Source organism: Crocuta crocuta, unplaced genomic scaffold (assembly GCF_008692635.1).
Source record: "Crocuta crocuta isolate KB4526 unplaced genomic scaffold, BGI_CrCroc_1.0 scaffold289, whole genome shotgun sequence".
Lineage (NCBI taxonomy): Eukaryota > Metazoa > Chordata > Mammalia > Carnivora > Hyaenidae > Crocuta > Crocuta crocuta.
Window position 1 is genome coordinate 75,209 of NW_027533264.1, and position 27,424 is coordinate 102,632.

Genomic DNA, 27,424 nt, shown 5'->3' on the forward strand with positions numbered 1-27,424 from the left:
CGCCCTCTGCCGACATGGTGCGGGAGCGCTCAGAGTGAACATTTCCGGGCCCGAGAGCCGACCAAGAAGCCGGATGGCCTGTAGAGGGCGCCGCCGGGGCGCTGAGTAACCCACTTGGCCGGCCCTTCCTTAAGCACTTCCTGTCTGATCTCTATGATTTTTCTGTTGCGTCACGGGAAGTTCCTGTAGTTTTCAATTTACTGTAAACAAAAGGGATGTGCGCCGACCCGGAAGTGAAAACTAGAGCAGGGTCTCGGAGTAGCTCGGAAGGCTGGCAGTAACGCGGGGTGGGGGCGGCTGCTGTGGCCATGGCAGTGGCTGTGGCCCTGGCGGGGGCCGTGCCCGGAACGGAGCTAGGCCCCGCAGAAGAACTCGCCAAACTCGAGTATCTGTCTTTAGTGTCGAAAGTTTGCACCGAGCTGGACAATCACTTGGGGATCAACGACAAGGATCTGGGTAAGCTCGGGGAGGTCCGTGCGGCCTCAGGGCTTAGGGTCGAGGGAGGCGAAGGAGAAATGGGGTTGATGCGCCGAGTAGGGGGGTCCGTAGGAGTCTCTTGTTCTCTGTCGCACTTGGTCCTAGGGAACCTTCGGCCCGTGGCCACCGCTTGAGAACTCTCCAGGCCGAGCTGTATAGAAACCATTGCCCAGAGCCGTCGGTGACACCCAGGGTGCCTATCGCTCCTGCTCCCTGTCTTTTTTATTTTCCTTATGTTCTAGTTTATTATAAACAACGTTAATAACAACACCAGCCTCAGCCGCAACGTAATGATGATGATAATGGCCGAGATTTATTGGCATGCCAGATGTTGTGCCTGCTGTTTTCCTTATATTATCATACCTTGGTCTTCACACGACCCTATGAGATAGTAGTATCTGTTTCTTGATTAAGAAATCAAGGCTCTGATTAATTAGGTGATACCCCTCAAAATCACAAATCAAATGTGAGCCTAGTATGGAATCCAAGTCTTTTGAAGTCTGCCTTTAGCGGTTCTCAACCATTGATTAGGCATTTTGGGACAGACTGTACATGTGGAGAACCCAAACCGAGAAACTGAAAAAGGCTAGGGGCCTAGAGCTAAGGCCACAGAAAAGTGGAGTCCTTATGAAGGCAAAGGGATGGGTGGAGTCAAGAGCATGAGCGGAGGGATTGACCTTTGAGAGGCACCGGGATGCTTCATCCATTACACTTTTCTTTTTTAATTATTTAAATTTATTTTTGAGAGAGAGCGCATGCACGAGCGGGGGAGGGGCAGAGAGAGAGAGGGAAGCACAGACTCTGAAGCAGGCTCCAGGCTCAGAGACAGAAGTGGGGCTTGAACCCACGAACTGAGATATGACTTGAGCCAAACTCCAGCACTTTACTGGTCAAGCCACCCCAGGCGCCCCTAAAGCCTTATTTAAATAATCCCTACATCGAGCGCGGGGCTGGAACTCCTGACCCTGAGATTAAGAGTCAGTTGCTTTTCTGACTGAGCCAGCCAGGTGGACCACTTGATAGCCACATGGCCCACTTCCTTAATAGGAAGGACAGAGAACGCGGTTGTAGATGCGGACAGGTTTAGGGATTGGTGGTAGGAAGAGGAGGGAAAGACATCTGTTTGATTGTTCTATTTTCTAAAAGAAGATGAAGTTAAGTCACCAGCTGGAGAGATGGAAGGGAAAGGGCACGTGACAAAACAGGTCCCGGGAATTAGATTGTGTGACCTTGAGGAAGGTGCCTAATTTCTCGGAAGCTCTTTTCGTCATCTATAAGATGGGGATGATAGTTGTTTTTCGCAGGGTTACCGTATAGTGTCTAGGAAGATGTCCCGCTGTTGGTATATTTAGTTCACTTTTTTTTTTTGCTTTCCGGTCAAGATGTGCCAGTCCTGTATCATTTTTCCTCATTCTCCTTCTCTTTAGATGGTAACGAGCAACACTCTTGTAGTTTACTATCTGGGTAACATATTCTTTCATTCAGCAAATACTGAGCCAGTGTCAAATTCTTTTGATGGTTACCCTCATTATGTACAAAAGTAAAGTGAGGCATAAACTCCATGCTTTTCTAGGCTGTATGTAAATGAGACCCCATGTAATTTGCATGTAACCATAAATATGCATTTTCTGTTTCTAATTCCAACACTATTTATGTATCTATTTACTTAAGAGGTTTTATTTTTCTTTTTAAGTTTATTTATTTTGAGAGAGAGCAGGAACGTGCGTGTGTTGGGGAGGAGCAGAGAGGAGAGGGAGAGAGAGAATCCCAAGCTGGCTTCTTACTGTCAGCGCAGAGCCAGATGTGGGTTCAAGCCCACGAACTTGTGAGATCATGACCTGAGCCTAAAGCAAGAGTCAGACGCTCAACCTGCTGAGACATCCAGGTTCCCCAGTGAACTTGTTTTTAACCACGAATTCCTTTTTGATAGTTCAGTTAGTTGAATGATGCCTCCATATAATTCTGAAAATTAAAAAAAAAAACAAAAGCGCCCTAACAAATGATAGCTGCAGTGTGAATCTGCCGCTGATTTTGCTTGGGAATAGACACTTGAACATTGCCTGTCTCGCACCATATGACTGCCTTCTCCTCCCTCCACATTTCTCTACAGAATGTGGGCTTTGGAGTCAGATTGCCTGGGTTCCAGTCCTGACTTCAACAATTATTATTGGGTAGGTAAGGATCTCAAACCCTTAGCCTCCTCGGGCCAATAAAATTAGCCCAAAATAGGGCCAGTAATGGTACCTGCCAATGAGGGTGTTGTAAGGCTCATGGGGATGGCTCTTGTGAAGCATTTAGCGTGGTGCCTGGCATGCAGTAGGTGGTCAGGACTTACCCACTGGTATCGCTGTTACTAACCTATTGTGCGTAGGCCGTGTCCATGCAGCCTGATGGCATTTAGCTTTTACTTAACGTCCTCAAAAAAGTAAAGACCCATGCCAGCATGGGAGCAGTATGGTAGCACTAGTTTATGTTAGTTGTCCGTGTTATTATTGTTTTTTTAGGTTTAAAGTCCAGATGAAATCATTACAGTTTTCTTGCAGGGCTCACAGTGTGAGGCTTATTATGTCAACCCCTAATAAAATGCGCTTTTCCCCTGAAAGTCCCTTAATTAATAAGTAATATTAGAGATTTCAGGGGCGCCTGGGTGGCTCAGTCAGTCACACGTCTGACTTCGACTCAGGTTATGATCTCACGGTTTGCCAGTTCAAGCCCCATGAGATCTCAGAGCCTGGAGCCTGCTGCAGATTCTGGTTCTCCCTCTCCCTCTGACCTTCCCAGCTTGTGCTGTCTGTCTCTCCCAAAAAATAAATGTAAAAAAAAAAAAAAAGAACATAAATCTTTAAGAAAAGAGAAAAAAATTTCAAATACGGGCAGGTTTGTAGTAAAAAATATGGGGAGCAAGTAAGTGTTTTATCAACTTGGAGACTGTACCATCCAGCGGCTGTCTGGCTCTCATATGTGGATTGGATCTGACCTTCCAGGAACTGTGGAATGCATCCTACGCTGTGCTTTCATCATGGGGGTGGGGTGGGCTCTTGCTTCTGGACATTGTTACCTCTGGAGTCTGTGTGGCAACGTGCACAACTAGTGGTCTCATGAGAAGAGCAGATCAGGGCGCCTGGGTGGCTCAGTCAGTTAAGCGTCCGATTTCGGCTCAGGTCACGATCTCACTGTTCGTGAGTTCGAGCCCTGCATCGGGCTCTGTGCTGACAGCCAGCTCAGAGCCTGGAGCCTGTTTCAGTTTCTGTATCTCCCTCTCTCTCAGAAATAAATAAAACATTAAAAAAAAAATTTTTTTTTTTAAAGAGAAGAGCAGATCATCTGGGACAGGGAGGTGCACCTCCTTACGTGCACGAAAGGGCCCGGGGAACCATTTTGTGGTAATACCTTTTTTTTGTTTCTAAAAATTAACTAGAACATACATGGATGATCTCGGTTCCCTAAATTCTCTTTTTTCACCCTCACTGGATAGCGCTCTTTGATTTTTATGACTGTTGGATAGGCTAATTGGTTTTGCTTTTAATGTACTTTAAAATGATTTTTTGCTCGCCTCCATTCCAGTTTAATCCCTTTTCTCATTTGCAGCTGAATTTGTGATCAGTCTTGCCGAGAAAAATACTACCTTTGATACTTTCAAGGCTTCTCTGGTCAAAAATGGTGCCGAATTCACGGTACGTGTACCTGGGGAGACCCCTATTTTCCTTTAATGTCACTGTTGAATTTAAATTTTGACAGGATTTAGCCTAGGATCTTGATAGAGAAAGGAGAGAGTTTGTACATTCCAGTCAAAGCAACCACTAAGTGTGTAATGTTTTTATGCCGCCGAGCAGCGGTGATAGAACCGATTTCCTGTGACACCGCTCTAGGAAAATGGGGCAGGATTTCCATTGTTAAGTCTTTACGAGTGTCTACGTCCTTGTTCTGTGAATCTGAAAGTCAAAAACGAGAGAGTGTATGTAGGTTTTGGAGGTAGTTCTAAGAGGGGGAAAATAAAAAATGGTTGAAGGGAACTAAATTACTTTTCTCTCCAAAAAGCCCAAACAAAATGTCAGCCTTATCTGAAGCTACTTGGCTAGGTTCGTGCCGCATCAGACTGATACCTGTGCTTCATTTGTCCCAATTTAAAGCTCAATTCAGCGTCACAACCACCCTGTGAAGGTCATCCCATTTCTTACTGTTTTCAAGCACTAACTCGGGCCGATAATTTGTGTTCTGTTTCTTTTCAAAGGATTCTCTTATCAGTAACTTGCTGCGGCTCATACAGACCATGCGGCCTCCAGCAAAGCCTTCGACCAGCAAAGGTGAGCAGGGCGTCTGGCTGAGCTTCTGCCTCCACAGTGGCCCAGGTTGTGAGCTTCCTGTAAACGGTTTCTGTCCCTTGCAGCAGCTGCTGAGCAAGCACACATTCTCATAAAATTTTCCAAATGACTTAAACTTACGTAACCAGGTGAATTCTGATGTATCTTTGTGCTCCCCCCATGTGCCAGTGTAGTTTGTAATCAGTGTTATTTTGAGGAAAATTAAATTATGTGTATAGTAATGTATCTGAATAATATGTAGAAAAAGGCCACGTTCTGTTTTTAGTTTGATGCAGATCTGACGTTGAAGTTCTTTGTTAATTGTTAAGAATATTAAATCTCTCTCTTTTTTTTTTTGAACCCCTTTATGCTCTGTGATGAAACAAGATCCCGTCGTTAAGCCCAAAACTGGAAAAGAAAAGCTGAAGGAGCTCTTCCCAGTGCTTTGCCAACCAGACAACCCTTCTGTCCGGGTACTGATGCATTTTGAGAATGTCTCTTCTAACTGGGTATTTCCCTGAGCTCTGTCCCTTTTCTGTTCTTGTTAGTTACTAGGTTTAAGTTTGTCTTCTTTGTAATATATTTTTCCTTTTTATTTATTTATTTTGAGAGAGATTGAGAGTGTGAGCCGGGAAGGGGCAGATGTGGGGAGGAGAGAGAAACCCCAGCAGGCTCCATGCTGTTAGTATGGAGGCTGATGTGGGGCTGAGTCTTACAAACCATGAGATCATGACCTGAGCCAAAATCAAGAGTTGGACGCTTAATCAACTGAGCCACCCAGGAGCCCCCATTGTAGTATATTTTTCTTTTTCTTTTTTAAAATTTTTTAATGTTTATTTATTTTTGAGAGAGAAGCAGAGACAGAGCTCCAGTGGGAGAGGAGCAGAGATAGAGGGAGATGCAGAATCTGAAGCAGGCTCCAGACTCTGAGCTGTCAGCACAGAGCATGATGTGGGGCTCAAACTCACAAACTGTAAGATCATGACCTGAGCTGAAGTCGGATGCTTTACTGACTGAGCCACTTCGGTGCCCCATGATCTGTTTTTCAAATTGACGGTATTGGGTCACTCCCTGAGCATGTACTGCGCATAGTATAGTGTTAAAGAGTTCAGACAGTAATATTTGAGGGAAATGGGATTGAGAATTGTGGAAAGCAGTGATTAGCGCTGTGAAGTAAGGTTCTAGAACAGACATGTGATGTGTGAAGTTAGATTCTTTTGCTCTATTACATGTTAGGCCTAATTTTTTTAAAAGTGTTTTGATTTTTAAATTTCATTCTGGCAAGTATTTATTGAGCACCTACTGTGTACCGAGCTCTGATCTAAGTACCAGGGATCTAAGTACTGTGAACAGAACAGATAGAATGTCTGCGCCCTTGGAGATTATGCCATAGTATTGGAGTGGGGGCAGGAAATAAACATGTAAATTCCTTTAGTGGGGAGGACCCAGGCAGTAACCGAGTACATAGTATATAATATAGCTGATGACAATAACACTGTGGGAAAAAAGTAAAGCAGGTGAAGGGGGGGGAGGGGTGTCCAGTTCTTTAACAAGAATTTTTTAAATTCTTTAAAAAAGAATTGCTAAGAATTGTAGTTAAAGAATTGCTTTTTAAAAACGTTAACATCTACTTTCTATTTATAATCCTCTCATGCATGCTTTCACGGGAGGGCGTGATGGCTAATTGCCCTCCATAGGCTTGTATTAAGGACAAAGGGAATTTGCCAGATGTAGCAATGACTCCCACGGGGCTTTGCACATTCCTTCTGCCTCTCTCTCAAATTACGCTGGAAATCTCTACCTGCTTCTGCCTTCTTCACATAAGTGGTCAGCGATGTAGGGGCCGTCAGGTCTGTAGATGGACCCGGGACACAGACACTTGCACGCTTTTCCCACCCACCCCTCCTGACTCCGCCGGCCTCTCATGTTGCAGACCATGCTGGATGAGGATGATGTGAAGGTCGCTGTGGATGTCCTGAAAGAACTGGAAGCCTTAATGCCCAGTGCAGCGGCCCAGGAGAAGCAGAGAGATGCTGAGCACCGGTGTGTCCTTCGTGTCCCGTCCTTTGGAGGCTTAGGGTGCTTTGGTAGTTGAGTTTTGTGGACCAGCTAAGCAAAATCGGGGACAAGTTTACACAATCTAGACTGGCCACATACCGTACTGTTAGATCTCTTCTAACAGTTGTTCCCTGCAGAGAGTATTTATGCAGCAAATGCTAAGACGTTTATAAGGTAGAAATCAGGGTTGAAGGAGGCTGGATGTATTCGTGACCTCATCCTTTATTGGTCTCCAGGGATGACCTAAAGAGAGTAACTCAGCTCAACACTTAGTAGGTACCTGACATGTGGGTGGCACTGTGCTGGGTGCTTGGGGAGGCAGAGATGACATTGAGCTGGTTCCTTTTTTAAAACAAGTGTCTGTTGATTTGACAGAGACAAGGCAAAGAAGAAGAAGCGGAGCCGGAGCCGTGACCGCGACCGTGATCGTGACCGCGACCGAGAGCGGGACCGGGAGCGGGAGCGCGACCGTGATAGGGACCACAAGAGGAGACACCGGTCCCGCTCTCGGTCACGTTCCAGGACCCGGGAGAGGAACAAAGGGAAGTCTAGATATCGGTCTAGGAGCAGAAGTCAGAGTCCCCCCAAAGACCGGAAGGACCGGGACAAGTATGGGGAGAGGAATCTGGACAGATGGCGGGATAAACATGTGGACCGCCCTCCCCCGGAAGAGCCCGCCATTGGGGACATTTACAATGGCAAAGTGACCAGCATCATGCAGTTTGGCTGCTTCGTGCAGCTGGAGGGATTAAGGTATTGGGCGGTGATCTTCTTTCATACCTGGGATGGGCAGAATTTTTCTTATCACTGGGGAGCTTCATGTTTTAAAAAGTTATTATGATTAATGTCGCTTTAATCAAGTCAGCCAGATCAGGTTGTTCGAGTTTGACTTTTAACATGAAATGACGTATAGCCCCACATTCCTTAGTCTCCCTTCAGGAGAGCTGCCCTTTTGCTCACTGAGACGCATGAGAATTCGTCCCCCTCGTGGCCCCGTGTCTTTTCTTTGGTAGGATGGCAATACTATTTATTTTGTAACCATCTTCTTGGTACTTCCCTCTTGAGTGTTTGAGTTTAAGACCATTTCCTTTTGTTGAGTTCCAACGGGTGGAAATTGGTTGGGGTAAAGGTATTTTAGGCATGCTCCAGATGTGTGTGACTCTCCCCCAGGAAGCGGTGGGAAGGCCTGGTGCACATCTCCGAGCTCCGGCGGGAAGGCCGGGTGGCCAATGTGGCTGATGTGGTGAGCAAAGGCCAGAGGGTCAAAGTCAAAGTGCTGTCCTTCACTGGGACCAAGACCAGTCTGAGCATGAAGGTAGGTGAGATATCCACTCTGTTTACAGAGCTTAAAAAAATTTTTTTTACTGTTTGTTTATTTTTGAGAGAGTGCATGTGTGCATGTGAGTTGAGGAGGGGCAGAGAGAGAGGAAGACAGGCTCTGAGGTGAGCTGAGCTCTGCACTCAGAGCAGAGAGCCTGATCGATGCAGGGCCCCAACTTATGAACTGTGAGATCATGACCTAAGCTGAGGTCGGATGTTTAACCGACTGAACCCCCCCAGGCACCCCTGTTTTTATATCTGATGGCCAAGGAAACAGAAGAGGACAGCCAGTGAGTGAGTTCCCTTTTTTGTGTGTGCCTTAGGATGTGGATCAGGAGACTGGTGAAGATCTAAACCCCAATCGACGTCGAAATCTCGTCGGGGAGACCAATGAGGAGACCTCAATGAGGAATCCAGACAGACCCACTCACCTCTCCCTCGTCAGCGCCCCTGAAGTAGAGGATGACTCGCTGGAGCGCAAGCGCCTTACCCGAATCTCTGACCCAGAGAAGTGGGAGATCAAACAGGTCGGGGCCCTTTGCCTGTATGGCCACATAGCCATTCTGCAGGTAGCATCGTGCTTAGGAGTGCGGGCCCTGGAGCTCAGTGGCCTGGGGGGACTTCCCGGCCACTTACTAGCCATGGGATCCTGCGCCAAGCCACTCTACTTTGTGCCTCAGTCCCTCATCTGTGGAACAGGACCAGCAGCAGCACTGCGGGGATTAAATGAGGCAATAGAGGCGGCGCGCTTAGGTTAGTGCCGGCGTGTGCGAGGTGCCGTGTGAATTTATCCTTGTTTCCCCCGGTCCTCGGTATGTATCGGAGCCAGGGGACAGACACCAACGTGTCACAGTTCCTCACCCTTGAGGAACTCAAGGTCCAGTGGCGGGAGACAGATGGAAACATAATTGTCAAAGTTGGATGTTACCTAACAGGCAATGTGCACGTGCTGTGGAAACCAGGGAAGGAGCAGATAACACTTCCTGGGGGCACGACCCTTGAACCCTGCTTTTAGGCCCCATGATGTGCCCCCTGGGGATATGTGATTTTTTTTTTCTTTAAATATTTTACTTATTTCTAGGAGAGAGAGAGAGACAGTGTGAGCAGGGGAGGGTCAGAGAGAGAGGGAGACACAGACTGAAACAGGCTCCAGGCTCTGAGCTGGCAGTCAGCACAGAGCCCGACGCGGGGCTCGAACCCACGAACTGCGAGATCATGACCTAAGCGAAAGTCGGACGCTTAACCGACTAAGCCACCCAGGCGCCCCAAGTGGATATGTGATGCTTGAGGCCCTGCAGTCCCGGTTAAAAGGGGAAAAACCTTGGGTTCCTCTGTGGAACCTCGGTGCTAACTCCTAAAACAGTAGAGTTTCGGTCCCAGCAGGTTACAGATGTCGCTTCTGTCCTCTCACTAGATGATTGCTGCCAACGTCCTTTCCAAAGAAGAGTTTCCAGACTTTGATGAAGAGACGGGCATTCTCCCTAAAGTGGATGATGAAGAAGGTAACTAGCCACCGGGATTGAGCGGGGTCGAGGATCAGGAGGCCAAGGGGCGAGTTGAGCAGTTGGGTGGGGTGGTGTAGATGTAGCTTAACCCAGGGGCTTAACTCATTTGTTCTTAGGGCTTCACCACTCATTACCTCTGAGAACAAGGGCTCCTCTGGGTTGGAAGCAGAAAATCTGTTTTTCTGTCTTTTTTTTTTAAAGGTATAAATTGTTTTTTTTTTTTTCTTTTTCTAATCTATATTTTTAGAGAGACACAGAGTGCACATGTGGGGAAGTGAGGCAGAGGGAGAGAGTCTTAAGCAGGCTCTGTGCTGAGCATGGAGCCCAAAGCGGGGGTTGATCCCACAACCCCGGGATCATGACCTGAGCTAAAATCAAGAGTCAGATGCTCAAGCAACTGAGCCACCCGAAAATTCATTTTTCTGACAGATGTTTATATATTACTATACTTTTTGGTTTTGATACATATTCAGGCTATAAAAAATTCTGATTGTATTTTGGGGAGTAAATTTCATCTCGTGGTCTCAGTAACTGTTCTGAAAACCCTGGATCCAACTAGATTACCTCTGAGTTGCCCTGGACACAACTTTTCACTCAATCTAGTAACAATTTTTAAAGATTGTGAAATAAATCCAACAGTGGGACATGTAACGTATATAATAGTAATTATATGCATCTCTATGTACCTACTACTCGATTTAAGTGAAAAAAATTTTTTTTTAAGTTTATTTCTTTATTTTGAGAAGGGGAGAGAGAGGGAGAGAGGGAATCCCAAGCAGGCTGTGCGCTAACAGCGCGCGACACGGGGCTTGATCCTAGGAACTGTGAGATCATGACCTGAGCTGAGATGAGAGTCGGCTGCTTAACTGACTGAGCCGCCCGGGCGCCCTGGTTAAGCGGAATTGTATCAGCAGCTATGAAGCCCTTCCACGCACCCCTCTGCTTAGATCCTCTTCCTTTTTTCTCTGGGTAACCACTGTTCTAAATTTTGTGTTAACTATTTCCCTGCTGTTTTTTTTTCTTTTCAACATTTTATTATCTATGTATCTGTCCCTGAACATGGTCTTGTTTGGTCAGTTTTTGAACTTAATTCCTTTCTTTCTAATCATGCTTTTGATATCTATCTATGATGATTCTTATAGTTGTATTTCATTTTTGCTGGTGTAGTGTTTTCTGTATAGAAGTTTACCATAATGTGGGGCGCCTGGGTGGCTTAGTCGGTTAAGCGTCTGACTTTCGCTTAGGTCATGATCTTGTGGTTCATGGGTTCGAGCCCTGCATCGGGCTCTGTGCTGACTGCCAGCTCAGAGCCTGGAGCCTATTTCAGAGTCTGTATCTCCTCTCTCTCTGACCCTCCCCTGCTCTCTCTCTCTCTCGCTCGCTCTCTCGCTCTCCTAGAAATAAATAAAAATATTAAAAAAAAAAAAGTTTACCATAATGTATCCATTTTACTTTTGATGGGCATATGGGCTGTTTCTAAAGTTTTTGTTTCAATTTACACTTTTTTTTAAAGTTTTATTTCTTTTTAAAAATTTTTTTTAATGTTTTATTTATTTTTGAGAGAGAGAGAGCATGAGATGGGGAGGAGGAGAGAGAGAGGGAGACAGAATCCAGGCTCTGAGCCCACACAGAGCTGAACGCAGGGCTTGAACCCACGAACCATGAGATCATGACCCAAGCTGAAGCCAGACACTCAACCAGCTGAGCCACCCAGGTGCCCCAAGATTTTATTTCTGGGGAGCCTGGATGGCCCAGTCAGTTGAGCTTCCAACTCCTGGTTTTGACTCAGGTCATGATCTTGTGGTTCGTGGGCTTGAGCCCTGTGTTGACAGTTCAAGCCTGCTGGGATTCTCTCTCTCCCTCTCTCTGCCCCTCCCCTGCTTATGTGTGCACCTGCTCCCTCAAATAAAAAACATTAAAGTCATTAAAAAATTTTTTTTTTTAGTTTTAACTGATCTTTATGACCAATGTGGGGTCAAACTTGGAATACCAAGATCAAGAGTCTCATGCTCTACCAACTGAGCCAACCAGGTGCCCCAATTTATACTTGTATCATAAGTGTGAACTGCGGTTTTGCTCCATGTTCTTGATGACAGTTGGTATTGTCCAATTGTTCGACTTAACTTTTTTTTGCTAATCTGTTGTGGGTTAAGTTACTCCATAATGAAGTTGGATGGAAAATACCTAGTACCACTGGAATGTTAGACTACAGTTTTCTACAGGCTTAACTTCTTTTGAAAGTAGTTCCTCTAGTCAGTTCTTAGTCCAGAACATAAATGCTCAGAAATACTTAGGGGGCAGGGGAAACAGCCATTTCCATTAGTTTCACTTGGATTGCTGTCTTCTTGACCTTCAGAGCCATCTTTGATAAAGATTACGGGTGCCCATGGAAACCAGTTGCATTGGTGAAAATGGTTATTTCTCTCTTGTTTTATTGCTAATTCTTCTTTTGTGGGGACTTTTAGATGAAGATCTTGAGATCGAGCTGGTCGAGGAAGAGCCTCCATTCCTGAGAGGACACACCAAGCAAAGCATGGACATGAGCCCTATCAAAATCGTTAAGGTGAGGAATGCTGGGCCTATAACCTGGATGGGTCAAGTGAACTTCTTTTCCGAAAGTAACTGTTCGGTTTGTCAGAGCAGGCTATTACGTCCATATGAGCAGAACTCAGGCTAGAAGGTGTATTGACTGTTGGTTAGAGTCTAGGGTATTTTTGTTTTAAAGGGTGATTGACTTGGCTTTGTTACTTTTGCCCTTTTAATTCTTTTGCTCTCATTCTACTGTGTTTTGGGAAGAAGGAGAGGAATAGGAGTGTTTGATCTGTCGCTGCCTCTGTGCTTGGCTTAGGGGCTTGGATGATTATGTTGCACGTTCAAAGGCAGTTTTGAACCATTCACTTGACCAAATGGGGCTGGCCCTCAGTGGAAAGCTGGGTACTGTGGAGGGCAGAGCTGTGAAGAGAATTTGTGGAAAGTTATGATAAATTTTTAGGTTTGGAGAAGGGTAACGTCTCCCAGCCCAGCCCCCCATGCAGTGCCTGTCATTCACCTGTGTCCTTCTGCAGTGTTCCTCCCATGTGTTCTTCTGTCTGCTTGACGTTGTTGGTGACCGAGAACTCACCAACCCTTAAGGAGAGCCATTCCATCGTCAGATGGATCAAATTATTAGCTCTTCCTTAAACAGAGTTGAAATCTCTCACCCAGGGACCCGTGTTGGTCGTATTTTTGGTTCTTGGGACCATCCAGAGGGATTCTTACTCTTTTCTTGTATGTCCCATTGCTCCTGGGGTTCTCATCTTCCCCCAACACCCCAGTACACTGATGTCCCCACCGGTGTAGTATGGTACATCCTTCCAGGTGGGTCTCATTTCTTAGATTCAGGTGGCTTAGCATTTACCCTTGAGTTCCTGGCCATTGAATGCATGCTGAGATCTCATTCTGATGCTGCTTGTCCTGTGTTGCTCTAGAACCCAGATGGCTCCCTCTCCCAAGCAGCAATGATGCAGAGTGCTCTGGCCAAAGAAAGGCGGGAACTCAAGCAGGCCCAACGGGAAGCTGAGATGGATTCCATTCCCATGGGGCTCAACAAACACTGGGTTGATCCTCTGCCTGATGGTAAGACCCTGGTAGGGGCGTGTGGACTTTTCAAAAATAATCTGAGCCTTCAAGTACAAAGGGAGGGGCACTGCCAGCACATACTGAAGATTTGGTCTTTGCTTTGGGGATTTGGGGATTTTTCCCTTTGGTTAAAGCATGTTTTTTGTTTAATTTTTTTTAATGTTTATTTTTGAGACAGAGCGGGAGCAAGGGAGGGGCAGAGAGAGAGGGAGACACAGAATCTGAGGCAGACTCCAGGCTCTGAGCTGTCAGCAGCACAGAGCCTGACGAGGGGGTTGAACCCACGAACCGGAAGATCATGACCTGAGCTGAAGTCAGACGCCTCACCGACTGAGCCACCCAGGCGCCCCTATTTAAAACCAAAAATGTTTTTAGTAACCCTGGTCAAATCATTAGACTGAGTTTTTCTTCTGAATAATTTAAGCGTTTTTTATGCTTGGGGGCGCCTGACTGGCTCAGTCGGTAGAGCATGGGACTCTTGATCTCAGGGTCTTGAGTTCAAGCCGTACGTTGAGCATAGAGCTTACTTAAAAAAGAAAAAAAAAGATGTTTAAAAGTATATTTTATTTTTAAGCAATCTCCACACTCAGTGTGGGGCTCAAACTCACAACCCCAAGATCCAGAGTCATACACTCTACTGACTGAGTCAGCCAGGCGCCCCAAGTATTTTTTATGCTAAAGATAACAACGGTTTTGAAATTCCCCTTTTCACATAACCCTTTGTGCAGTAAATGGTAAGTAACTGCTTGATATGGTCATGACAGGTTCTTAGTAATATGTGTTAGGCAACTGGGGAGTTTAGCCACACTTTGAAGTAAGTAGACATGATCCTTTCTCTTATGAGGCTTGCAATTTAATGGGGAAAATCAATTATTAATCAAACAGTTAACAAATTACTAACTAAATCGTGACTAGTGGTACACGACGAAGTACAGGTGGTGTGGGTCACTTCCCTGAGAAAGTTGAGACTGGAAGGATAGATAGGACTTTGTCATCAGAGGGGCCGAGGTGGGGCTTGGGGGCGGGGTGGGTGTTTCAGGCTGAGGAACCGCCTGGGCTCGGGCCGGGAGGTGGAAAGCAGACCTGTGCGGCTGGACTGGAGTGGCAGGCTGAGTGGTGGGGATGGGGCTGGGTGGCCAGGACTTCGAGATGGCCTTAGGAGTTGGGGCTCAGTTCTAAAGTCCACTCGGGGGTGTTGCCAGGTTCTGAACAGGGGACGGGCATGATCAGAGTTGCAGTACCAAAGGGTTCCTGAGGGCACCCAGCAGAAGGGATTGGATGGGCAAGCGTAGACACCTGACTTACGAGGCTTTTCTAATGGAGAGCCAGGATGGTGGCTTGAACACGAGAGGTAGCGGACAGGAGTGATGAACTGGAGAGATGGGATTTGTTGAATCATGAGGGCGGGGGCTCCGAGGTAGCTTCAGGATGGTACTAAGTTGCCCGTTTTCCTTTGCAGCGGAAGGCAGACAGATTGCTGCCAATATGAGGGGTATAGGGATGATGCCCAATGACATTCCCGAGTGGAAGAAGCATGCTTTTGGGGGCAACAAAGCCTCTTACGGAAAAAAGACCCAGATGTCAATCATTGAACAGAGAGAGAGCCTGCCCATTTACAAACTGAAGGAGCAGCTGGTTCAGGTGAGAAGCCCCTTTATGTTGCATCGATGCAGGAGTAGTGGTGGTCTCTAAAAGAAGGGTGACATGTTTGCACTGAAATTAGCTGCACAGGGATGTGTACATTTGAAGTGGCTTTTCCAAAGAGAAGAGGGAAAAAACAAACAAACAAACCCAGAACGTTTCCAAGTATTCTAAAGTAGATATATATTTATTAGTCTATGCATTGTTTTTTCTAAAGTTTATTTAAGTAGTCTATACCTAGTATGGGGCTCGAACTCCCAACCCCCAGATCAAGAGATGCATGTTTTACTGACTGAGCCAGCCAGGCACCCCTACCTCTTTTTTTTTTTCCTTCTTCCCAAAGAGGAAATAAACCTGTGTGAACTGGTGGCCCCTAGAGCAGTTCCAAGTGCACAGACCAGCATCTCTGGTCAGTAAGAAAAATGAGGATGCTTGACCAGTGATCCCACATGGGCAAGACTTTGCTTTAGGTCCCTGTTTCCGTTTTTTGGAGATTGGATTTTAAGACCACCAAACGTTCCCTAGGCAACTGAGTTTACTAGTTTCCAGTGAATCCTTTCAGCGCCATATCAAACGTTTACTAGTTTCCAGTGAATCCTTTCAGTGCCGTCTCAAATGTACGCAAGCAAATACTAATACACATGTACATACAGATGTGGATGTTGTACGTTTCACGTATATTGTACTTTTCTAGATGGCAATACATTACATGTATACTCTGCATCTCGCTTTTCCCCCTTAATGATACAGCTCAGAAATTGTTCCTGTGTGTGTGTGTGGTGGTTTGTTATGTGGACACGCTCTGGCTTATTTAACTAGTACTCTGTTAATAGACGTATAGGTCAGTGGCAATCTTTTGCTGTTATAAACGGTATAGAAGTAAGATAACTTTTGGGGTAAGGAGATTTGGCAGTGGAAACAAGCACTTTATATTCCTTTTTTATTTACTATTGAATTCTTTAACCATGTGCATGTAGTACTTAAAAAATATGTAAAATCAGAGATATCTGGTGATATATCTGGTGATAAAATCACCAGATATCTGGTGGTAGCTTATGCTTTTAGCATTGCCTGTGGTTTTATGTATTTAAGAAAACGAATGAAATTTTTAAAAAATAGAGTTGAGTCATTTCAAGAATACTCCTAAAGTTTCAAGTTTTTAAGTTATACACGCAGTTGAAATAAGAAAGTGCATTGGCCATCGAATATCACCATGAATATTTTTTTCTATGCGTGATAACTTGGGGCACCTGGGTGGCTCAGTCAGTTAAGCATCCGACTTCGGCTCAGGTCATGATCTCATGGTACTTGGGTTCGAGCCCTGTGTCAGGTTCTGTGCTGACTGTCAGCTCAGGGCCTGGAACCTGTAGCCTGTTTCAGATTCTGTATCTCCCTCTCTCTCTGACCCTCCTCCCCTGCTCACTCTCTCTCTCTCTTTCTCTCAGAAATAAATAAAACATTAAAAAATTAAAAAAAACAAACCTTAAACTCTGTAATCTCACCATGGGTATATTATCGATCCCCCTTTTCTTCTTTAGGGTTGGAACGTTATTTTCCTCCAGAGTAATGTGTGGGAGATTTTAGTGACCGTATTTGTTTATATTCTGTTGCTTTCAGGCTGTCCACGACAATCAAATCCTGATTGTTATTGGAGAGACGGGGTCTGGGAAGACCACGCAGATCACCCAGTACCTGGCAGAGGCGGGCTACACTTCCCGGGGCAAGATTGGGTGTACCCAGCCCCGAAGAGTAGCCGCCATGTCGGTGGCCAAGAGAGTTTCGGAAGAGTTTGGTTGTTGCTTAGGCCAAGAGGTGAGCGGGTACTGAAGTTGTTCAGGAAATGCCTAAAGAGAGTGTAAAGACCCACATCTCTGTCTATAAAATGGGAAGAGTACCACCTGTCTGGGCTTCTCCTGAGGTGGAAAGGGTTCTTGTTGCCGTCATTGATGTGTTCAGGGTCAAGTCCAAGGCAGATTTTACCATGAGGAAGTCACTGCACCTCTTGCTCAAATTCTTGTCTCTTAAGATTTCTTTCAGCTAATGGTCTGATTGGGCTGCAGTCCTGGCTGGGGATTGCAGGCAGGAGAGCTGTGGGTCTAGGTTTTCGGCTCTGCTTCTGCCTTAGGTGGGCTACACCATTCGATTTGAGGACTGCACCAGCCCAGAAACAGTCATCAAATACATGACAGACGGGATGCTGCTCCGAGAGTGCCTGATTGACCCCGACCTCACACAGTATGCAATCATCATGTTGGACGAGGCACACGAGAGAACCATTCATACCGACGTGCTCTTTGGATTGTTGAAGAAGGTAATGAGGTGCCCTTCAGCGACCCTTCTACCGGTGGGAACCAAATCCTGGGAAGTGGATTTGAGGACCTGTGCCTTACTGGTCGGTCCTTCTTAGTAAAGCCACCTTGCATTTCCCTTCAGACGGTTCAGAAACGGCAGGACATGAAGCTGATTGTCACCTCAGCCACGTTGGATGCGGTGAAGTTTTCTCAGTACTTCTATGAAGCCCCCATCTTCACCATCCCAGGTCGGACATATCCGGTGGAAATATTGTACACAAAGGAGCCTGAGACAGATTATCTGGATGCCAGTTTGATCACTGTCATGCAGATCCACTTAACAGAGCCGCCAGGTAGGAGGAAGGAGAATTTTTTTTCCTCGTAGGCCAAAAGTCCTAATGCGGGTAGCTTTTTTCTCATCTTTTAAAAAATGTCTTTTAAACGTTGGTCTCTCTGGAAGCCTAAGCCTGGCGTGTTTGAGGCAGCGGTTAGAGATCTAAACAAATGATGCGAAACATAGACACAAATCTTAAGCAACAAAAAATGAGAAAAAATGAAAAACCAGAGTAAACAGGGACAGGTGAAAGCCTCTTGATTTCTTAGAGGTCAGAATCGGCGCGTGTTTTCCGTCATTGGGCATTCTTTCAGTGTCACTGTGGTCTCCGTGTGGAACACGTGCACAGGAGGTCAACGTTCTCTTCGTAGGGGACATCCTGGTCTTCCTGACGGGTCAGGAGGAGATCGATACCGCGTGCGAGATCCTGTACGAACGAATGAAGTCCCTGGGACCCGATGTCCCAGAGCTGATCATCCTGCCAGTGTACTCTGCTCTTCCCAGTGAAATGCAGACCCGAATCTTTGACCCAGCTCCCCCTGGCAGCAGAAAGGTAACGCTGGGCAGATGGGGCGCTGCGGGGAGCACCTGGCCCTAACGGGTTGCTTCAGGGGGACGCCAGCCTTGTTCTTTATGTCGTAGGAAACAGTCCAGCTAGTCTGTTAAGGCATGAGGATCTGCTCCTCCTTCCCCTCCTTCATTTGGCAAATATTTCTGGAGCACCTACCAGGCTTTGGGGTACACACCAGGGCTGCGGCATGAGGCCAGGCCTGTATCTGCCGTGGGAGACGTACAGTGTGAAGGAGCTGCTGGGGCTCCGTGTACCCGGAGGAGGAGCCCCTGACCCAGAATTCTCAGAGGACGGAAGGGTCTAAGCTTGTTCTGAGGGGCACGTGGCTGCTTCTCTAGGCAAGAAGGGCAGTGGGACCCGCGCTCTGAGGGGGATGGCCTGCGTGGCCTGAGGGGCAAGAGTGTGCAGCCAGTTTGGGGCGCCTGGGTGGCTTAGTCGGTTAAGCATCCGACTTTCGCTTAGGTCATGATCTCGCGGTTCGTGGGTTCGAGCCCCGCGTCGGGCTCTGTGCTGACTGCCAGCTCAGAGCCTGGAGCCTGTTTCAGTCTGTGACTCCCTCTCTCTCTGACCCTCCCCTGCTCACGCTGTCTCTCTCTCTCCTAGAAATAAATAAAACATTAAAAAAAAAAAAAAGTGTGCAGCCAGTTCAAGGGCTGCATAGTTCATAGCAGTTCATGGATCGTGGCTGGAGTCAACTGCTGTGCGTATGAGACTGAGGAGAGGATACAGATGGAGTTTTTAAAGTAGCAGCTTTATGGAGAGAGATATAAATACGATCCACCCCTTTAGAACATAATTCAGTGACTTTTGGTATATTCACAAAACGGTTTGATTGTTAATACCTTCAATAATAGTAATTAACAATCCATACAGTGGATTTTAGAATGATTTTATGACCTCCAAAAGAGACCCTGTACCCTTTAACAATCACTGCCTCCCTCCCCAGCCCCCTACTTCACATTCACCCCTCTGCTCAGCCCCTGGAAACCACTCAACTATTTTCTGGAATTGTTTTTTTGGACATTTCGTATAAGTGGAATAATGTGATCTGTGGTCCTTGGTGACTGGCTTTGTTCACTTAGCATATTTCCAAGTTCCATCCATGTTGTAGCATGTCAGGACTTCAGTTTTTATTTGTTTGTTTATTTTTGAGACAGAGAGAGAGACAGAGCACGAGTGGGGGAGGGGCAGAGAGAGAGAGAGACACAGAATCTGAAGCAGGCTCCAGGCTCTGAGCTGTCAGCACAGAACCCAATGTGGGGCTCAAACCCACAAACTGTGTGATAAAAATCTGAGCCGAAGACAGACACTTAACCAACAGCCACCCAGGTGCCCCTGCCCCCTTTTTTTTATTGCCAAATAATCTGTCGTAGAATGAGATTCTACATCCACAGAGTGGACGTAACCACATTTTGTTTACCCGTTCCTCAGCTGTTGGACGTTCGAGTTGTTTCCACATTTTAGCTATTGTGAGCATGCTGTTAGGAGTACGTGTTTACAAGCTTGTGTGCGCGGGCGTATGTTTTTGTTTCTCTTGAGCATATTCCTAGGAATGGGAGACAGATGGATTTGAATAACACTGAGAGTTAGAGTGGACAAAACACAGTGGGTGCCTGGAGGTGTAGGGGTGAAGGGCGGGGAGAAGTCAAGAATGACTCCCAGCTTCCTGGCCTGGACAGCAGGATGGAAGGTGGTGCTGAGGAGGGAAATGTGGAGGAGGGGCAGGGTTGGGGGCGATTCCTCCTCTGTTCTGTTGGTGATGATGGGACATCTTTTGAAGAGGGCTCTGCAGCTCTGTGGCCAGGGGAAGCCTTTCTGGGCCAGTGAGATGCTGGCCTGACGCGAGATACTCTGGCGCTTCCTTGCAGTGATTTTTCCAAGCGATTGTGTTTTATTAGCTGAGCCTCTTGTGGAAGAACGGTGGCAGTACCAAGCTGAGACCAATAACCTCCTGGATCACGCATACTGCTGCATACACACAGACCCTGCAATTCCTCTGCTGCCTCGTTCATTTTACGATCAGAAAAAACAAAACAAAACATCTCTCTCTTGTTCCACACACACAAACAGCCCGTTTTGTAGTCCAGATATCCCCATGGGGGAAGAAAAATCTCATTTTGCACTGGCACGTGTGATGCCAGGAAATCTCTGCTTTCCCAGGGTGCGAGAAAATTAAAATTGTAGTAATCAGCGTTGGATCTAGAAAATGAGATATGTAGCCATTTGCACCGAATGAAATTGCCTTTGATTGGCCTCTGCTGTTTCCTCTTCCCACTTCTCCTCTCAGGTACCACCCTGTCCCCAACTTGACCCTTAAGATGAAGCCAAACAGATTAAGCACTAGCTAGTCCTCCAGAGAGGGAGGTCGCTGCGCAGTCCTTCGGGAAGATGTCTGAGGCCAGGCGTCCTGTTCTGCACTTCGGGGCTGCGTCTGGGCATCTCCATCCAGCTGCATCCCTCTTGTCCGCAGGTCGTGATTGCCACCAACATTGCAGAGACCTCGCTGACCATTGACGGCATCTACTATGTGGTGGACCCTGGGTTTGTGAAGCAGAAAGTCTACAATTCCAAGACCGGCATCGACCAGCTCGTGGTCACCCCGATCTCTCAGGTATGGCAGCGTCTACCCACATCTGTCCTGAAGACTCCTCCTTAGGGCTTCTCTAATTTTTTATGGCTTTGTGTTTTGAACTTCATTGTTTTCACAGATGAACCTTTAAGGTACTGGGTACTTTTGTGAGATAAGGGAGATTTTGTGTCATTTGTATTGAATCTGCAGGGTAGTGTTTCAACATTAAGAAGCCTCATTAAAGGGGTGCCTGGGTGGCTTAGTCAGTTAAGCGTCTGACTTCGGCTCAGGTCATGATCTTGAGGTTCATGAGTTCAAGCCCTGCGTCGGGCTCTGTGCTGACAGCTCAGCCTGGAGCCTGCTTCGGATTCTGTATCTCCCTTTCTCTGTTCCTCCCCCGCTCACACTGTCTCTCTCTCTCTCTCTCTCAAAAATAAAGAAAAAAAATTTTTTTAAGCCCCATAGAATGTGAAATTAAAAAAAAAAAAGTTTAACTTTTAGCCTTCTAGGTTATAAAAATACAGAAGAACGTAGTTTTTAAAATACTGCGCTTAACTGCAGACATCTGAGATAGTAATAATTCATGAGACATTAATGTGTTTCTCTGGTAATTATGGAATAATTTCCTACCCAAATTATATTTAAAATGAATAACCTGGTCAGCCTTTTTGAGGGCATTTTGGCTATAGCATGTCCAACATTTAAAAGTTCGTTCTCTGAACAGAAGAGTTCCACCTTGAGGAGTACATCTGAAAGTTTAGTAGTGCCTGAGCACGTGTCTGAGGGTAAGGGAAAAGGATGTTCACTGAAGCATTATTTATATGAGAGGAAACCTGGGAAGATTCTAGCTGAACTCCAAACGGAAAGTCGTTTAATAAAAGATGGTATATCCCCACCGTAGAATGCTGTGTGCCATTAACAGAGTGGTGCGCATCTATATTTAATGACATCAGCATATAATTGTGATGTATGATTTGGAAAAAGTGAGCTGGAACATGGCAAGAGCAGCATAATCCAACTTTTGTTTAAAAATAAATGGTGCGCGTGTTTGCACAGTGCGCGCGAGCTTGCCTGGGACCGGAAGCGCATAGTCAGCATGGTCATCGGGGTTCTTTGTCGGTGGAGCTGCTAGTTACCCTGCTAAGGGGTGACCTGCATTTTTTTTCCTTTATGCTTTTACATGTTTTCTTCGTATTTTATGAGGCACATATGATCTTGATCGTCCATAAAAATCAGAAGGCGGTTTTCATTTTGAGTTTAAGGTAATAGCAGCTACCACTTGCGGAGCGCTTACCAAGTGCCAGGCGCCAGGTGCTTGCACCCACACGAACTCCTTGCGTTCTCGCACCCCTCCTCGGTGGTAGGTGTTGTGATTACCCTCATTTCACAGATGAGGATGAGGCACAGAAGGGTTAAGTGACTTGCCCAAGATCACACAGCTGGCGGAGCCAGGATTGGAACCGGGGTAGGCCGACCCCCGCGTGTGTGCCCCATACCACTTCTCGGCGTGGCAGGCACAACTTAGAGTGATCGAGAAATTGGCTAACTTGCCCTCTGATTTGGGGAGGGGCGTGTGTAGAATGCTGTGGAGTCTGCCAGTGTGTGCTTGCTGTTGCTGGCTTGCGCTTGTGTGGGTAGAGCCTCTCATACTGTAGCCTCAGGTTTGGATTGGCATAGGGTTTGTAAAATCCTGATACCATTTTTGTTTGGTTTGGTTTTTAAAGTTTATTTATTTTGAGAGGCGGGGGGAGGAGCAGAGCGAGAAGGAAAGAGAGAGAGAGAGAGAGAGAATCCCAAGCAGGCTCTGCACTGTCAGTACAGAGCCTGATGAAGGGCTCAAACTCCTGAACAATGAGATCATGACGTGAGCCGAAGTCCAGAGTTGGAGGCTTAACCCCCCGGGCGCTCCAGTCCTGATGCCATTTGTTGTAAGACAGGTGGTTTGTCAGCAAATAGCCCTCTTCAGATGGCTGCTTGCTGTTTCCTAGCGACCTGTGGCTAAACTACCTGAGTATCTTTTTTTTGTTCTTTATTTTTGGTAATTTTTTAAAATGTTTATTCATTTTTAAGAGAGCGCGAGCAGGGGATGGGCAGAGAGAGAAGGGGGAGGGGCACAGAATCTGAAGCAGGCTCCAGGCTCTGAGCTGTCAGCACAGAGCCCAGTGCGGGGCTCAAACCCACGAACCGTGCGATTATGGCCTGAGCTGAAGTTGGACGCTTAACCGACTGGACCACCCAGATGTTCCTACCTGTGTATCTTTTTATTTTAAAAATTAGTGCTCCTCTCCCCTAAATAGTGCAGAGAAGCATTACATTATTTTGGGGACATAGAAAACATATTAAATTGTTCATAATCCTACTACTGCCAACCGCCATCATTTTGATGTTTTTCTTGCCCATCTTTTTGTGTGTTTGTTTCTTGTTTGCAAGTCTAGTGGTCTACTAAGGATGCAGTTTTGTGCACTTTTTGTTTAAAAATTTCTTTTGTTATTAAGGTATGAAACATGTTCAACTTTAGATATTTGCTAAAGTAAATAGAATCTATCTGCAAGCCTACCATGAGAGTTAGTCTCAGTTTTGGGGTATTTTTTTTTCCTTCTGGTAGTTGTTTTTCTTTACAAAGTTAGTACTATTTTATAATTTGCTTTTTCACTTATGTGCGTGAACATTTCTTTCTGTCATCGAGATTCCCAACCTTATTTATAAAACAGCTGCAGAATCATCATTGGTAGGATTAACATTACGTTTCTTTAGTTTATGTACATTTTTGGTCACAACTGTGGGGATGGTGTTTTTCATGTTCTGCTTTTGCACCTCACACTGTTTTGAATGTGTATTTCTGTGATCTTTATATTTCTCCCATTTATGTTGCCTGTATGTGCCTCACTTGAACAACTTTCCTGAAATGCTGAGTTTTAGAGAGGGAATGATATGAGCATTGATAGTCTTGAAAATGGTCCTAAAGGAAGTGAAATAAACCCTGTCTCGGATTTTGCCAGTTGCTCAGTGCCTGCTCTCCCTCCCCCCCATTTAGCAGATTTCCTGGGTAAATCTGTTCAACAACATTTAAAGGATCTGTTATCTCTCTCTGCCCACCCCTCTAGGCTCAGGCAAAGCAGCGAGCGGGCAGAGCTGGGAGGACGGGCCCAGGGAAGTGTTACAGGCTGTACACAGAACGTGCCTACCGAGACGAGATGCTGACCACCAACGTGCCGGAAATCCAGAGGACCAACCTGGCGAGCACCGTGCTCTCCCTCAAGGTAGAAATCACTGTCTCGTTAGAATGGGTTGGTGGAATGGTCCAATCCTGCGTCTGTAGTAAATGAGTGTCAGTTTTACGAACCTCGTTAAATACTTTAGTAACCTCCTGGAAGCAGTGCCTTTGAGAGGGCTGCAAACGGCTGCGATAACAGCCTCTCCACTGTGGGTCTGGGGCTGAGCTGGCATGTCTGCTGCGAGCACACGGTGTTTTCTTACCATAACAGCCAGCAGGATATTTGGCCATAAAAGATTTTACTTAGCGTTTTCCAAAAGGATATTAGAAAAACCTAATTAGTGCCAAACCGTAGACAGGCACACTTCCTTCAACCCTCGTCCGATTCCCTTCTATTAGAACGGGAACAAGACTCCCCGGCCAAAAACTCTGCAATGCGGGTTTCACACTGACCCTCTGGGGACTTGGGTTTCATTCTGAATCACTGCTCTTCCTCTCTCAGTCCCCAGTGGGGACCCTCATTCTCGTTTTGGCAGGGGAAGCCGCGTGAATAATTTCCTGGATGATGGCGTCCCCACCCCCTGACACCAGCGCTGCCCTGGGCCCTGGCACTCTACTGGTGTGGAGTGCTTGGGTATAGTTTATTATTCATTCACTCCAAGAGAGACTAAAACAGAGCTCCAGGAAAAAAACCCCTGCTTCAGTCTCTGGAGTGAGAACAGAGTGGCATCTGTGGCTCAAACTTCTGCTCCGAGCTCTGTGTCCTTGGCAGATTGATCTGCTCTGCTCTCTGTTCTCTATTCCCCTTTCCAAAAGTGGGCTATTAATAGTATCTGCTGTGAAAATAAAAGATAATACAGGTAAAGGCCCTTGGCACGCTGCTCACTGATTGCTAACATAATTCCTTGTCGTTGTTATTCATTGAAGAAGCGTTTATTGAACCCCTGCTGTGTTTATGGTCACAGTCACGTTAGGAGAAAGAAACAGAAGGCGTGGGTCCTACTGCATCCTCCTTACATGCATTTGGAAAATGCATCATTCCTTCGTTTCTTTGATTCATCACAACAGCTAACAAATGTACCCAATGCCTACTCTTTGCAAGGCATGCAGATGGCGCTGTGTTGTTGTGGTTTTGTGTCTATGCGTCTTCCACCATGAACTCTTCGAGAACCGGGACTGTACCGTAGTTGCCTTCACATCCTTACCGCCTGGCACGGTGTGGGGCACTTCCTGGGTGCACAGTAGCAGTTATGTACACAAGAGACAGGAGAAACTGGTGTACTGCCTTTTTTAAAAAATTGTGGTAAAACACACATTACCTTGGTAACCTTTTCACGAGGAACAGTTCAGTGGCATTAAGTACATTCACAGTGTTGTGCAGCCATCATCACTGTCCATTCCCGGGACTTCTTCATCATTCCAGACAGAGACTCGGGACGCATTAAACTAAACTGTCCCTTCTCTGCTCCCTCCAACCCCGGTAACCATTATTCCACTTTCTGGTCTCTGTGGACTGAATTTCCATATAAATGGAATCATGCGGTATTGTCCTTTTGTAGCCCGGCTGTTTTGTTGAGCATAATGTTTTCAAGGTTGATGACGTTGTAGCATGTGTTAGAATTTCATTCCTCTTTAAGGGTGAATGCTATTCCATTGTGTGTGTGCTGTGTTTTGTGTATCCGTTCATCTGTTGGTGGATATTTGGGTGGCTTTGCCTTTCGGCTATTGTGAATAGTGCTGCCGTGAAAAGTAGTGTACAAGTGTCTGCTTGTGTCCCTCCTTTCTTTTGGACATATCTACAAGTGGAGTTGCTGGATACTACGGTGATCCTGTGTTTAACTTATTTAGAAATCACCAAACTGTTTTTCACCGTTTTTACGTTGTCACTGGCAATGTACGAGGGTCACAATTTCTCTATATCCTTGACAGCACTTGTTCTGTTCTTTGCCTGATTCTTGCCATCCTCGTGGGTGTGAAATGGCATCTCATTGTGCTTTTGACTTGCATTTCCCTAATTACAAGTTCATTTACTTATTTTGAAGAAGAAAGCACATGAACTAGGGAGGGACAGAGAGGCGGGGGAGGGAGAGAGAATCCCAAGCAGGCTCTACATTGTCAGTGCACAGCCTGATGCGGGGCTCGATCTCACGAACCATGAGATCAAGATCTGAGCCAAGATCAAGAGGCAGATGTTTAACCAACTGAGCCACCCAGGCACCCTGAAGAAGTGGTTAGTTTTAAAAGTTTCCTGAGAGGGGAGCCTGAGTGTCTTAGTTGGTTAAGCGTCTGACTTTGGCTGAGGTCATGATCTCACGGTTTGTGAGTTCAAGCCCTGCATTGGGCTCTGTGCTGACAGCTCAGAGCCTGGAGTGTGCTTCAGATTCTGTGTCTCCTTCTCTTTCTACCCCTCTGCCACTCGTGCTCTGTCTCTCTCTCTCTCAAAAACAGACATTAAAAAAAGTTTCTGAGAAAGTATATGCTTTCTACTCGTCTGAGTTTTATGTGGCTCAGCCATGGACGTGACTGCTAATCTTGAGGATGCCTTCCTACTTGTAATAGAAGAAACAGGAAAGATGTACACAAGCACTCTCCCTTCACATTAAAACTGGCAGGGCTGACTTTCCCATCACACGCTTTCTTCCCTTCTTTTCTAGGCCATGGGCATCAATGACCTGCTGTCCTTTGACTTCATGGACGCCCCTCCAATGGAAACCTTGATCACAGCCATGGAGCAGCTGTACACGCTGGGGGCCTTGGATGATGAGGGCCTGCTTACTCGCCTGGGCCGCAGGGTAGGAGACAGATTTCACTTCAGGTCCCTTTGGGGAGATTCCCTGGCTGGCCTTCCTTTCCCTTTGCAAAATCAAACTCTGGGGCCCTGAGTAAACTTTGAGTAGAATTCTCAAAGCCTGTTTTTAAATGAGATTTTCCATTGTTACTTAAAACTGTTTCTTCTTTACAGAAAAAGGAATTCCATCCACAGTTTCACTTCAGGATTCATATTTTTTTTTAATTAAAAAAGTTTTTTATTTGGATGGGGGAGAGTGTGTGTGCATGCGTGTGAGTGGGGAGAGGGAGAGAATCTTATGTAGCCCCCACACTCAGTGCGGAGCCCAATGCAGGGCTTGGTCCCACAGCTCTGGGATCATAACCTGAACTGAAATCAAGAGTTGCATGCTCAACTGACTAAGCCACCCAGGCGCCCCTTTTCAGGATATATTATTGAGTCCAGCCTTCATTTTTCTTTTTTTTAAAAAATAAAAAAAAAAATTATTATTTTTGTTTTTTAAGAGAGAGAGAGAGAGAGGAGATAGTTGGGGAGGGGCAGAGGGAGAGAGAGACAGAGAATCCCAAGCAGCCTCTGCACTGTCCGCACAGAGCCCCAATGGCGGGGCTCAAACTGACAAACCTTGAGATCATGACCTGAGCCGAAACCAAGAGTTGGTCGCTCAAGCCACCCAGGTGCTCCTCTTCAGGATATATTATCGAGTCTAAATTTTAAAAGATGTCTGCAAAATTCCCATC

At 46.2% G+C, this 27,424-nt stretch overlaps 1 protein-coding gene across 1 annotated transcript in view; it reads left to right on the forward strand.

Annotated features, from left to right (window-relative positions):
• The first annotated feature begins 239 nt into the window (after positions 1–239).
• Positions 240–27,424, forward strand: part of DHX8 (DEAH-box helicase 8) — a 31,995-nt gene continuing 4,810 nt past the window's right edge. The window contains exons 1-19 of the mRNA XM_077747703.1: positions 240–456; positions 4,066–4,151; positions 4,709–4,781; positions 5,166–5,251; positions 6,712–6,821; positions 7,212–7,589; positions 8,007–8,151; positions 8,480–8,683; positions 9,571–9,658; positions 12,127–12,224; positions 13,129–13,276; positions 14,739–14,920; positions 16,538–16,732; positions 17,046–17,231; positions 17,354–17,564; positions 17,917–18,098; positions 20,587–20,727; positions 23,790–23,945; positions 26,554–26,691. Coding sequence (XP_077603829.1) covers positions 309–456; positions 4,066–4,151; positions 4,709–4,781; positions 5,166–5,251; positions 6,712–6,821; positions 7,212–7,589; positions 8,007–8,151; positions 8,480–8,683; positions 9,571–9,658; positions 12,127–12,224; positions 13,129–13,276; positions 14,739–14,920; positions 16,538–16,732; positions 17,046–17,231; positions 17,354–17,564; positions 17,917–18,098; positions 20,587–20,727; positions 23,790–23,945; positions 26,554–26,691 — 2,955 coding nt within the window. The 5' untranslated portion in view covers positions 240–308. The remainder of the gene's footprint in view (positions 457–4,065; positions 4,152–4,708; positions 4,782–5,165; positions 5,252–6,711; positions 6,822–7,211; positions 7,590–8,006; positions 8,152–8,479; positions 8,684–9,570; positions 9,659–12,126; positions 12,225–13,128; positions 13,277–14,738; positions 14,921–16,537; positions 16,733–17,045; positions 17,232–17,353; positions 17,565–17,916; positions 18,099–20,586; positions 20,728–23,789; positions 23,946–26,553; positions 26,692–27,424) is intronic.